Source organism: Chionomys nivalis, chromosome 20, assembly GCF_950005125.1.
Source record: "Chionomys nivalis chromosome 20, mChiNiv1.1, whole genome shotgun sequence".
Taxonomy (NCBI): domain Eukaryota; kingdom Metazoa; phylum Chordata; class Mammalia; order Rodentia; family Cricetidae; genus Chionomys; species Chionomys nivalis.
Window position 1 is genome coordinate 35,403,465 of NC_080105.1, and position 13,848 is coordinate 35,417,312.

Genomic DNA, 13,848 nt, shown 5'->3' on the forward strand with positions numbered 1-13,848 from the left:
ATCATTCAGTTTATAATTTTGATGATCACTGATATCTTGAGTCTTTTGAAACATATTTTTTGATAGCAATTTTTTTAAATATTCAGAATTTGGGAAAAGGGTTTAGAATTTTCAAAAATAATAGCCTGTGATATAACACAGAAAAATGCCAATTAAAGGTCTGGTTCTTTGACTCTAAGTCCTTGGTGATTGATTCTTCTGTTGCCGTGGATGTGATTCACTTAGGAGATTGATGAGGTGTAGGTGTATTCATTCATCCCCACAGTGACCCTCTGGGGGTTACTGGTTTTGCTGACATCCTCTGACATGATGGGGTGTGGGTGTGTTTGCTCACCCCACAGGGACCCTCTGGGGGTTACTGGTTTTGCTGACATCCTCTGACATTATGGGGTGCAGGTGTGTTCATTCATCCCCACAATGACCCTCTGGGGGTTACTGGTTTTGCTGATGTCCTCTGACATGATGGGGTGTGGGGTATGAGTGAGGAGAATGAGTTTCACTAGTCTCTCTTCCCTCTTGTCCTCTGTCATCTTTAACTCCCGGATGCTGTGTAGGAAGGGCTTTTGAAAGGATAATTGCTTCTTGTCAGTTTCAACAGCATTTAGCGAGTGGCTTAGGGTTTAAGTTTTCTGTCTTGTTTACTTATTCTTAGGAGCAGACCTGGTACAGAAACTGCACTAACCTTTCACGTTTTGTGAGGTCCTTAGCCCGGGAGAACTAGAGCTGCCGCTCTGACAACCTGTCACTGCCTAACAAGGCAGGTTCTTTGTGAAAGATTGGAAGTGGCTGTTGCTTGGAGGTTTTGGTTTGTTTGCTTGCTTTTAATCCAAGCAATCAGGCTTTACATATAACTTTATAGGTAAAATACCTGGAGAACGCACAGTGGTGATAGTGTGAACCTGTGCCATGAAGAAAGTGGAGGCAGTTCACAGATTGCTTTAGTGAATATCTTATTCTTTTGCCTAGTAATAAACAGACGTTAGGCATACGAGGCAGTTAATTTCCCTTAACCCTGCTCTAAGAGTGGCTGGATCTGCGACATCATTGGCTGTTACATAAAGCTCCTGAGACCACCCACTTTCTCCTCCCCTTTCCCATCTCTGATGGGAACCACAACAACCCATGGCATGTACAGTGTGATGTAACTCAGGCTGCTTGCTTGCTTCCGGACCTGCTCCTCGCAGCTCTTGCTCAGACGCAGGGCATTGTTTTTAGCTACATCTGGGAGTGCAAACGGAAGCCTGGAGCCCCGGGATAACTAGCTCTGGCTTTCTTTTTCCTCTGGGTGGCCTGACCTGAGCAATGTAGGCTTGTTTTTCTTTGGCTGTATCTCTTGGCTTGGGAGAGTCCTGAGTTAGAAAGAAGACAGCATGTGATGGTCCCTGGAACCTGTGTCCCCTGCGAAGTCCCCCCACTTGCTCCGAAGACATGTTGTTGTCTCCCAAGTTCTCCTTATCCACCATCCACGTCCGCCTCACTGCCAAAGGACTGCTGCGAAACCTCCGGCTTCCTTCCGGGCTCAGGAAAAGCACTGTCATTTTCCACACAGGTTGGTCATGCAGAGATCGCTGCTCGGCGCTGTGTAGGGGAGGGATGTGCTGATGAGCCCGCGAATGCTTCTCAGATTTCTATGGAGACAGATAATTGGAGAGAAAGCTCACTGTAGTGAGAGGCTTAACAAACAATGAGCAGTTTTCTCCTGTTTTGAGCGGGAGGGTACTTCTGTTGAGTGGAGGCAGCTGTAGGCTTGTTTGTGTTTATGGATGCAGGATGGTTGCCTTGGAACTTTCTGGGTGCTCTTCTCTGCCACCAAATCTGTAAAGACTAACACCTGTTAATTCACATCTGTCTTCAAATGAGGTTCGGAAATAGGATATGTGCAAATGAAGGTGATTTCTCTTTGCACTGAGGAAGGAGATGGATTGCTGTGGTTTTATTTTATTGCCATTTTTTCACTGAGAGAAAAAGATCTCCACATTGCACCCTTAACACCCTTAACACCATGAGGCTTGTGGAGAGCCAATAAGCGGACCACACATTTAGTTTTCCAGTCTTCCTTGTCAAAGCAAATGTGGGCATAGAATATTGCCCCTGATGCTTGTGTTGGCAGCTGCTTTTCACTTTTCTGTGCCCGATGGAAATCTCAGTGCCTCCCTTCAGGCGCATGTAAAGCTGTCTGCCTGTGTTCAGATCGCACTGCCTGCTGGTGCTGCCTCTCACCTTTGCTGACGGTTGTAATCGTGGCAAATTAAGTTCATTTCATTCTGTAATGGCTTAAGTGTTCTTATAGTTTGTTGCGGCTGCTGCTTTAACAGGCTTGCCTCATGGGCATGTGAATGCATGATTTTTCCATGCCATGTGTGTGTTTCCTGTGTACCTCTTGTTTTTCTGTTGGCTCATTGCCGTCCCTGGTGATTGCTTTCTGCTGGCTGCTTTTTGTTTTCCCAGAGGCATTTGCCTTCTCTGGGGGATAATCTTGATTTTTTTTTTCCTCGCATCCTTTCCTTGTTTTATAACTCCCCTTGACCTGACATTTGGTTGGCTGGCCTTTCCTTCTAGCTCTGATGGCTGAAGGTAACGGAAGGAAGCTGGAGTCAGCCGTGGCTCCTTTTCAGCCCAGATGCAACAGTAATTCCTTCATCCCTAAGACTAAAGTGGTGGGGACCACGGGTTGAGCTCCATGTCTGCTGAGGCCTTGACTTCAATTGCCTGCACCCCAAAATAAGACAAATACATAAAGTGAAAAATACAAGTGTGCTTTATTAATATTATTCATTTTTATGCCATATATTTTCATCCTATTCTTTCCTATCCCTCCCCCAGCTCTTCCCAGCTCCTCTCTTCTTCCCTACACACACAAACAAGTGTGCTTTAGATTAACAATATTTTCTATGTTCCAAAATAGCCCTAAGTAATTTTAATACTTGTTAAAGTAATATAGACCCCAGCTTTAAATTAAAAAGCCAGGGAACACATGTATGAAATTACTAAAGAATACATTTTCATAGTAATAGAAAAGAGTCTTTGGGGTGCTGTATCATCCTAATGTGCCACTTCCTGCCCCTCCCCAGAGCTCTCACTGTCATGGTTTCTTGCTTATTTTTCCTATAGTGCTTTAACCAGACACAAAGGTATGGACGTCTTTCATAGCCTCATTTGTTATGCAGAATGGGAAGCTTGGTAAATGTTTTATTGCTGGCCTTTGTAAGGGTCATATACGAGTTTGATGTTGGTCTACTTCGTTCTTTAGTGTGGGGGGGATGGTGGTGCTGGGGATGGGACTGCGTCTTGTACCTGCTGAGCTGCCACTGAGCCACATGCCCAGGCTTTTCCCCACTCTTTTAATGGTCGAGAAACATTCCATTGCTTGAGTGAACAAAGGTTCGTTTATTCCATTAACTTTAGGATTGCTTGTAGCAGACAGCTTGAGCAAAAGGCACGAGGCCTTAATCAGCAGAGTTTAGTGAATAGTGGTGTTTTTGTCATGTCTCATTTTCTGAATTTATACCAGTATTTTAAAATTCATTTGCTGAGTGTCATAATTTTTAGACCCAGAAGGCATGCATCACTGAACAAGCCCACCTTATTTTACACCGGTATGTCTGGGGCCCAGACACATGTAAGCACAGACTTGTTTATATTCTTAGTGAAGGAAGTGCCATTGGTGGCCTTAGCGATGGGGGGTGATCTGGAGTCTAAGAGTACCGGGGCAAGATGGCCTTGGCTCTGCCTGTAACTGTGTGTATGATTATCTGGGCTTCACACTCTGCTGTCCACATGTTCTGCTTTCCAAGTCTCTGGGCCTCAAACGCCATGAACTTCCTAGTTTTGGGCTTTTAAACTCTGAACGTCCTATGAACTACCCTTGGAAACTAACCTTAGCTCACCACCACCCAAATCCAGTTCGTCCTCTTGGCTTATTTCTCTGAATGACATCATGTTTCTTATCTGGCCTTCACTGTTGACTCATCTTGTTATTCATCCTCAGTCGTCCTCAACAATTGGTTATAAAAACTTAAGACCCCACCCTTGGAGTCCCTGCTTGTTTTCACTCTGGCCGCCTTCCTTCAGATGCTTAGGATAAATAAAGTTTGCTCTTTTGGTGGTGGTGGGGAGCGCCTGGGGATCGAACCTAGGACCGCGTGCATCCTAAGCAATTGTTTCACCATTGAGCTACATCTGCAGGCCTGCTCTTATTGGTAACAGTAACAAAATACTGACCATGTCCCATCAGAGCAGCTAGTCTCTGATAGAACTTTCTGGAGGGCTTCATATTTGCCCTGTGCCACCAGCTTTCCCCTGATTCTAACCTGCTTCTGCGACTGCAAGATTAAGTCGTTCATGTCACATATGAGTATCTGTTGGGCCTGTGCCATATGCCAGGTACAAGGCTTGGTGCTGAGAAAATATCCTGGACTAGGTCCCACACAGCCCTTTTGTCTTCCTCTAACCCATAATTGGATAGGAGACCAGGTAATCATGTAGGGTGTGGCCTGGGCCCTCAGGTGGTTCTTGGCAGGTTCTTGTTACCTTCATCCAGGTGTTCCAGGAGTGCCTTTTACGTCAGCTCTTAGGATAAGTGGAACTAGCTGAGAAATAAACGTGCTCCAGGCAGAGAAAAAAATCACGTTGAAAGCCTAGAGAGGCGAGGAAGCAGGTGGCTCCTGCAAAGAAAGGAAAGAACTGTGATATTTCTGGGCAAACAGTGAGGCGAGAGAGAGGCTAGGAACAAAGCCCTGGTCAAAGCCTGGGACAAGTGCACAGGCACTGGGCATCGTGGTGAGCTAGTATTGACCACGTGTGCCACTGAATTAGGGATGGCATTTTTTTTTTTTCTGTAAATAAGGGCTGGGAGAGAAAGCAACTTTGGCAGGGATCTTGTGTGATGCTGGAAAAAGATGCCTAACAAGGATGAAGACTCAGGATGAGGAAGGAACCCTGAAAGTCTGGAATGACCTCATGATAGTCCCAAGTTTCTGTCAAGAGTATTTCTTAGCCAGGTGGTGGTGGCGCACGCCTTTAATCCCAGCACTCAGGAGGCAGAGGCAGGCGGATGGCTGTGAGTTCAAGGCCAGCCTGGTCTACAAGAGCTAGTGCCAGGACAGGAATCAAAAACTATGGAGAAACCCTGTCCCGAAAAATCAAAAAAAAAAGATTTCTTGGCAAAGTACTAAGCTAAGTGTATTTTGGGGTTTTAATCACAGTACACTGGTCCTAATTTTATGATGGCTCACAATAAGGGAAATATTCCTTGTCTCTCAGTTCAGTTTTTCTTCCAAGCAGAAGTAAAGCCGTATTAATTATTTAGATTGCATTTCTTGATCCTCAAATGCTTAATGTTCTCTTTGTCGCAAGAGAAGGCAGTTAATCACACTAAGAATTTTGAGTTATTTTTGCCGGGCTTAATGAACTGAAAAATGATTGCTGTGGTACTATGTAGCAATTTCCTCCCAGTTAAAATATTCAATCCAACGGGGGCAGCTCTTTGAGACCCAGGAAGTCCCTAAAACTGACCAGATGCACTAGGTTTCTCCCTCCTCGAGTTAATAGAAGTAGTAAGGACTCTGCAGATGCTCTCAGATCAGCCTAGCTGCCTGGAAGAGGCAGAAACAGCTGAGCTGAATGACCAAGCAGAGACTCTCTCCCACCTACTGAGCTGCCTGCTGGCTGGGCAATGAGCAGCTGGCTCCCCGGCTGTTATCACCCATGCTGGAGTGGCTTATGGTGATGTAACTGTCTTTGAGTCATTTGTGGCTCTGTAAGTAACCCCTCTCACCCTTACTCCTCTAAGTAACCTCAGTGAAATCCCATGGGTTCACTGAGTTGGACTTCGATGGCACCCTTACTTGGATCTGTGCTTGGGGCATGCCCTATCTGGAGTAAGGAGATACACTGTTCATGTCTCCCCGGGAATAATATCATATGACATGCAGGCAGCTCTGGCGATGTGGTTGCTGCTAGAATGTTTGCCCGATGTGCCAAGGCCTGATGTGGATCCCCGTGCTGGAGCAGGGGTGGGGTGGGCATAGCTGGCAATGGAAGTCCTAGGGGAGAACAAAACGGTGTCAGTACAAAGTATGTGTTTCCTTGAGGCAGTATGAAAGAGAACGATTTTGATTACACAGCATGTGAATGAAATCTGTTCAATTATGGTGAAATTCATCCAATTATGTCCATGTTTCGAATGTTCGCATGGAACATCTTCTTTTAGAATTGTTCTAAGCATGAAAACCAGACAGTTGAGGAAGTGACGCACCTCCCCCCGTAGGTGGAGACTGCTTGTTCGTTTCAGGGCTGCCCAGACCTGAAATAAATCACACAGAAACTATGTTAATTGCAATACTGTTTGGTCAATAGCTTAAGTGTATTCCTAGCTAGCTAGCTCTTACATCTTAAATTAACCCATTTCTGTCGATCCGTGTATCACCACATGGCTGTGGCCCACCAGTAAGGTTCCATCTGACATCTGTCTCCAGCAGTGGCTACATGACTTCTCTCTGACTCCACCCACTCTCTCTATATCTTTCCCAGCCTGGCTATATTCTGTTAAGCCATTGGTTCAAAGCAGCTTCTTTATTAACCAATGGCAATAAAAAATATTAACAGCATACAGACGGGAATCCCATATCACCCCCTGAGAAGGAGCTATGTTTGCTGTGCATGACTCTGCAGCCAAGACTGGTGTCCCTGCTGTGTCCTTTGTCCCTTTCCTCATTGGTGCCTTTCTCAGGCAGCAAGCAAAGGAAATGCAGAAGGAGATCCCTGAAGCCAATCTCTTGAACTAGATCTCGGTCACATGACTATTCTACCTGAAAGAGAACTGAGAAATGGAGGCAATCTTTAGGCTTGATTGCACCTTGAGAGAATTACATGGCAGGTGATTAATCAGAAGAACAGGTGTGTTTAGGACGGACTAATTTTGGAGATTCGGGAGCAGAGTGTGAGAGAAGGTTCTAACACCTTCCCCACAAGCCACTCCACACTCCTCTCTTTCTGCCCTTGCCCCCATTCTGCCTGTCAATCTGACGGTTCCCAGCCGGATGCCTGACCTTTAGTGGTTGTCTCTTGTTCTGACTGTGTGGGCCTCTTGCTCTGCCTTGTAAACCCATTCTCTCCTGCCTGTCCTCAATGTCATGGACCCAGGATTTGTTGTTCTTGGGTCTCCCTCCTGGCCTCTTTGCCTCTCTGGTGTTGCCCCTTTAGGTCTTTCTCCCCTGCACAGCACTGTTTTCTGTTTCCTACATGATAAAATCTTGCACCATGCACATGCCCTCCCTTCTGTTTATATTCCCAACAGGTTCATTTTACTTTGGTTGGGACTGATAATTGTGTCGAGCTGCACAGGCCTTGGGGGCTTCAAGTCATGCCTTTGTGTTGTGTTTTCTGGCTCTATTTTCAGTTTCTGGCTACCTCCTTCACTTATCTGTCTGCCTCATGGACAGATTTGGTTAATTCTCTGCCCCTGCACCTAGGACATTCTCAACATGCACTCCCACCCCACTGTGTGTGCATGATTCCAGCTTCTGATTATCATATCATAGATCATATCATATGATATGTCATATATCATACTTCCAAGACTGGTGACGTACTTCTGTCTGTTGCACAAGTTTCTTAAAAACCAGGACCAGTTTGTTAGGATGCATTCCATAGACAGCTATAGAATGAACAGTATGGTTTATCTGGATGCTCATCTATATTAGAAAACATTTTTTATTGATTCTCATTATAATACTCTAGTTTCATGGAGTGTTGCCTGACAAAAATCTCATCAAATGCCAAGGAGACACCAACTGCCAAAACAAATACTTGGTAGTTTTGTTGGAACTTTCAGATGTGGGGTTGAGAAAAGTGCAGAAAGATGGGAATTGTCTGGCCGTCTAGCCTCACAGGGGTTCAGGCTGTCTTCCTGCATCCCAGAGCAGTGCTATCCTGATATAATCCCTGCTGGGTTCCCAATACCTCCCCTCCCGCATCCCTGGTTACCCCTGTTATAGTGGATGGTAATGAGTAGTAGTGAGTGGGCCAACACTTAGGAAAAATAGATTCATCCATAGGTGGTTTTTGTGCTTCATGGAACTCTGGACACTTTCTCTTTTTATATTTATTATGTGTACAATATTCTGTCTGTGTGTATGTCTGCAGGCCAGAAGAAGGCACCAGACCCCATTACAGATGGTTGTGAGCCACCATGTGGTTGTTGGGAATTGAACTCAGGACCTTTGGAAGAGCAGGCAATGCTCTTAACCTCTGAGCCATCTCTCCAGCCCCTCTGGGCACTTTCTTATGGGTCTTTTCTCTGAGATTTAACAACTTGGTAATCAAGCAGATTCTATAAATGGGTGGCTTGTTTGGCCAGAAGGCAGGTTTTTCCTCAACTTATATTCTGTTTCATGGTTAGGTTTTGAGTCTGGATTTAAGCCCCTCTCAAAAGGTGTTTAATTAATGAGATGGGCGTCCATCTAATGGAGCAACTTATTTTTCTGTGAGATGACAAATTAAAGCTTTGGACTCGTTATTTAGCTGTTTTTCAAGTGAGCAGATTTCTGGATCCACTCCCTTTCCATCTCTTATTAGAAAAGAATAGGCTTCTAAGAGATAACAAACGTGACAGAACAAAATAGAATAAGATGAAGTGAAAACATATTAAGTTGGACACAGCAACCCAACAGGAGGAAAAGAGTCCCAAGAGCAGACACAAGAGTCAGAGACCGCTCATTCTCACAATCAGGACTCCCACAAAAATACTGAGTTGATTGCAATAATATTAAACACAAAGGACCTGAGGTAGACCCATGTAGGTCCCAGGCTTGCTACTTGGATCTCTGTGATCTCATATGTACCTTGCTTAGTTGATTCAGAGGGTCTTGTTTTCCTGGTATCTTCCATCCCCTCGGACTCTTAAAATCCTTCTGCCTCCTCTAGGTGGTGGGGGGTTCCCTGATCTCTGAAAGGAGGGATTTGATGGAGACCTCCCATTTAGACTCTCTCTCTGCACAGTGTCTGACTGTGTGTCTCTGCACATGTTCTATTTCTGCTGCCAGAGAAAGCCTCTCTTATGATGACTGGATCAGACACCGATCTATAAATATAGCAGAATATCACTAGGAGTCATTTTCTTGATACTTTTTTTTTTTTAAAGATCAGCCATGTTTGGTTTTACCCCAGGTCTCTGGGCTATCTAGTCTTTGGTTCTTGGTTGCCCAGGCAGCACCAGGCATGGATTCCGTCTCCTGGAGTGGTCCTTACGTCAAATTAGATATCGGTTGGCTACTCTCCAAAGTTCTATGCCACCATTGTCCTACGTATTTTGCAGGAGGAACAGATGGTTAGGTCAAAGGTTGTTGTTCATGTTTCCCTTTCTACAGCCTGCAGAGTACCTTCCCACACCAAAGACACTAGGAATTAGGGGTGAATGCTCCCTATTGTCTTAGCAATAGCCCACATTGTTTGTGAATTTCTATGGGACCTTCATAGTCAACAGCTCAACTGAACACAACCCAGTCCCACCACCAGCAGCCTCGCCTAGTGACAAGCGTTGACCTGCTGGGACCCCATATCCCCTATTATTAGGAGTCCTTATTAGGAGCGCCTTCACACAGTCCAGGAGGCTTCCAAATGTCCCCCGATTCCAGCCATCTCTCCCTATACTCTTTTCCTCCACCCCATCTCCCCCTACCTGATCCCCACTCTACCATCCCCACCTGTCCTTGGTCTGTCCATAAAGTCTTTTTCCCCTTCTCAGGGGAATTCATATACCTCCCACCCCCAACCCCTCCTATTTACCTATCCTCTCTGATTCTACAGATTGCAGCTTCATTTTATTTATTTAATGACTAATATCCATATTTATCTTTCTGGTCTGAGTTACCTCACTCAGGATGATTTTTTTCCCCTAGTTTTCATTAGCTTGCAAATTTTTTTTTCCTTTTGAGAATTTTCTTTTTGGCTGTTTTATTTTTCTAAACAGAGTTTCTAGACAGTCCTGGCTGTCCTGGAACTCACTGTGTAGACCAGGCTGGCCTCTGTCTCCGAAGTTCTGGGATTAAAGGTGTGTGTCCCCACTGCTTGTTATTTTTTAATCTTTTAAATGTGTGTGTGTGTGTGTGTGTGTGTGTACGTACCATGTATGTCTATTGCCCATACAGGTCATAAGAGGGCGTTCAATACCCTGGAAATAGATGTTTGTGAGTCATCATATGTAGCCTGCAAATTTTGTTTTGTTTTTTTTGTAGCTGAGTAATGTATCACAATTTGTTTATATACATTCTTCTGCTGAGGGGCATCTAGGTTATGTCCAGTTTCTGGCTATTATGAATAAAGGCACACTGAACATGGATGAGCAAGTGTCCTTGTGGTAGGATGAAGAGTCCTTTGGGTATATGCCCAAGAGTGGTCTAGCTGGATCTTGAGGTAGATCAAGTTCCAACTTTCTGTAAACAGCCATATTGATTTCCGTTGTGACTGCACAAGTGTGCAGTCCCACCAGCAATGAGGGGAGTGTTCTCCTTGCCCCACACCATCACGGCATGAGCAGCTCCTTATGTTTTTGATGTTAGTCATTCTGGCAGGTCTAAGATGGAATCTCAAAGTACGTTTGCTTTGCATTTCCCTGATGGCTAAGGACATTGAACATTTCTTTAAGTGTTTCTCGGCTGTTTCGAGTTTCCTCTATTGAGAATTCTGTTTCGATTGATGCCCCATTTTCAAATTGGATTATTTGTTTTTTGAAATCTAGTTTCTTGAGCTCTTTATATATTTTTATATTAGCCCTCTATTGCATGCTGAGTTGCTAAAAAATATTTGTCCCATTCTGTAGGCTGGTGCCTTGAATGATGGTGTCCTTGCCTTACAAAAACTTTTCAGTTTCATGAGGCCCCATCTATTAATTATTGATGTTAGTGCCTGCATTGTTAGTGTTCTGTTGAGGAAGTTGTCCCCTGTGCCAACGCTATTCCCCACTTTCTCTTCTATATGTATACACACACACACACACACACACACACACACACATATAATATCTGGTTTATGTTGAGGTCTTTGATCCACTTGGACTTGAATTTTGTGCCTAGGGATAGATATGGATCTATTTTCATTCTTCTATATGCAGACATCCAGCTTGACCAGCACCATTTGTTGACGATGCTGTCTCTTTTTCAGTGTGTATTTCTGGCTTCCTTACCAAAAATCAGGTGCGTGCAGACTAATGTCTAATTCTTCAATTCGACTCCATTGATCAATCTGTTCTTTTTTCATGCCAATACCATGAGTGTTTTTCTTTTAAACTATAGTGCTATGATACAATTTGAAATTAGGAATGGTGAAACCTTCAGCAGTTCTTTAATAGTTTGGGATTGTTTTGACTATCCTGTGTTTTTTGCTTTTCCACATGAAGTTGAGAATTGTCCTTTCAAGAGCTGTAAAGAATTGTGCTGGGATTTTGATGGGGATTGTGTTGAATCTGTAGATTGCTTCTGGTAAGATGGCCATGTTCACAATGCTAATCCTGCCAATCCATGAGCATGAGAGATCTTTTCATCTTCTGATATCTTCAGTTTCTTTCTTCAAAGACTTGAAGTTTTTATCATACCAGTTTTTTGACTTGAGTTGGTTAGAGTTACCCCCAAGATATTTTATATTATTTGAGGCTATTCTGAAGGGTGTTGGTACAAGTCTGTGCACAAACAGTTTTGCTTTGCAGTTCGCGTTTTCCCATACTGAATCCATTGTAATATGAGGCAGAAGTGGCAGTAATATTGCTTTGTTGATAATATTAAGGTTTCAGATTAAAATAATTCATTGAAATCAGATCATGTTCTTTTAATAGATTCATAGATATAAGAAAAATAGTTTATCTTTTTAAATACAGCCTTATTATCAAAACAGTAACAGCCTTGTCCTGATAAAACATGTAAGGGCATTTAAGGATAGGTGGTCACAGTTTGCTTCATATTATGCTAAATTTATCATATTACGATAAGTTCACGTAAATAATAAATCCCACAAGACTCAAGGGAAACCCTTGGCTTTCCATGTTACGAAGTAACCCATTTATATGAGCTTCGGGCCTTTGAGCATTACTCAAGTTTTTTTTTTTCCCCTCTCTGATTCTTAATTGAACCAGGAATGGGGACAGAGAGGGATGTGTGAACTGGGTCATTGGCTGCCATGTAGGATTATTGTCCTAAGGGAGCATAGTATGTGGAGCAAAGATTGAGGTCACAGTGTGCTTGTCCAGCCCCAGGTATAGGGTACCCTGCCCAATGGAAGGTGTGTACTCTAGAAAAACAATGTTGATGTGTCATTTCCTCCTTGACTGCCAATTTGTTCCAGTCCTTAACAAACCCTGTGTTTAAATTCTTGCCTAGATTGCTCTAGGAAAGATTCTGAGCAGATTGTATTTTCTTGCCTGTTAAGCATTGAGTAAGGACTTAAGTGCTCAGAATTTCTTTTAACCATTTTGAACATCATTTTATTTCTTAATTTATTTAATATATTCAAATTTCTGTAGATAACAGTTACCCTGTCACTTTTGGCGCTAGAGGTAGGAGGGAGTGTTTCTGTGTAGGCACAAGAACTGTTCTTTGAGCCCTCAGCACTCAGATGAGAATCTGGCATGGCTGTGCCTGCCTGTAACCCCAACACCAGTAGGGCAGTGGGGAAAGGGAAATCCTAAGAGCTCAATGGCCACCCAGCCTAGCTGAGTCAGCAAGCATCAGGTTGAGTGAGAAGATCCAGTCTCAAGGAGATAAAGTGGGGAGTGATAACGACAGCTGATGTCCTGCTCTGCCTCCAGAAGCCTGTGCATGGCTACACAAACCAGCAAACACGCGTATACACGTATATGTCCACACAGCACAGGAGCGAAGTACATCTTTTTTTAAAAAGGCAGAAAGTATGAAAATGTTTTAAAACGTCTTATTGTCTGGCTTCTAATCCCTAGCCCAAGAAGGTAAACATTGTTAGTTTTACATGTACTCTGCTGTATTTTCACCATTGTAGTTTATACGTCTCCAAGAATCCTACAGAATATTTTCTCTAAAATGTTAAGGTAGAAGATTAGCCTCAGGCTGGGGATGTAGCTTAGTGGTAGAGTCCTGGGTGTGCCTAAAGCCCCAGTCTGATCCCTGACATTGTGGGGAAAAACTGGGGAGCAGGTGAGAGCTGCCCCTCAAACTCTGTATTTATGATCTGATAGTTTCAATAGTCTGGTAAGGTTATTGCATGTATTTTGTTCCTGTGTTTTAATAAGTTACATTGTTATCCAGTCTAATTTCTGGAGTGTGAAGGGTCACAGAGCCTGTGTGGTTGGCCTAGATTCTGAATGGATCTATCCCAGAGAGTCTGTTTACAGTTGAGACACCCTTTCATCTGCTCTGGCCTTACCTTTCCTATGTAGGTACCAGAAGGATCAAAGAAAAAGTAAAAGAGAGGGGGATATCCTGGGTATCACCTGCCCATAGTTCTGGAGGCAATGCGGAGGACCATTTGAGCCCAGGAATTTGAAGCTAGCCTGGGCTACAGAGAGACTGAGGTTCAAAGAAGAGAATAGAGAACTCTCTTAACAGTAAAACCCTCCCATTGTTCTTAGCTAGTGGCCTCCAGGTTCCTGGAAGGGAGAGTGTAAGCTGAAATAAACCCTTTCCTCCCCAAGTTGCTTTGGTCATGGTATTTCATCACAGTGATAGTAGCTCTCAAAGGCAAACATTGAGGAATTGATATACAGAATATGTTGATACGCCGTTTAGATTTTTGTCATCAATATAGTAAGTGATCAATAATTTCTTTTTCTGTACTATTTGATGATGGCAGCATCAAGCTGGCTGTTCCCTCATCTAGGGAAGTGGC

General features: G+C 43.8%; 1 protein-coding gene across 3 annotated transcripts in view; it reads left to right on the forward strand.

Annotated features, from left to right (window-relative positions):
- Positions 1-13,848, forward strand: part of Mtus1 (microtubule associated scaffold protein 1) — a 130,669-nt gene that overhangs the window by 81,711 nt on the left and 35,110 nt on the right. The window contains exon 1 of one of the 3 annotated variants that reach the window (XM_057752412.1): positions 1,114-1,549. The exons of the other annotated variants lie outside the window; for them this stretch is intronic. Within the exon in view, the coding sequence (XP_057608395.1) occupies positions 1,429-1,549 (121 nt within the window). The 5' untranslated portion in view covers positions 1,114-1,428. Of the gene's footprint in view, positions 1-1,113; positions 1,550-13,848 lie in introns of those variants that run through there. 3 annotated transcript variants of the gene reach the window in all.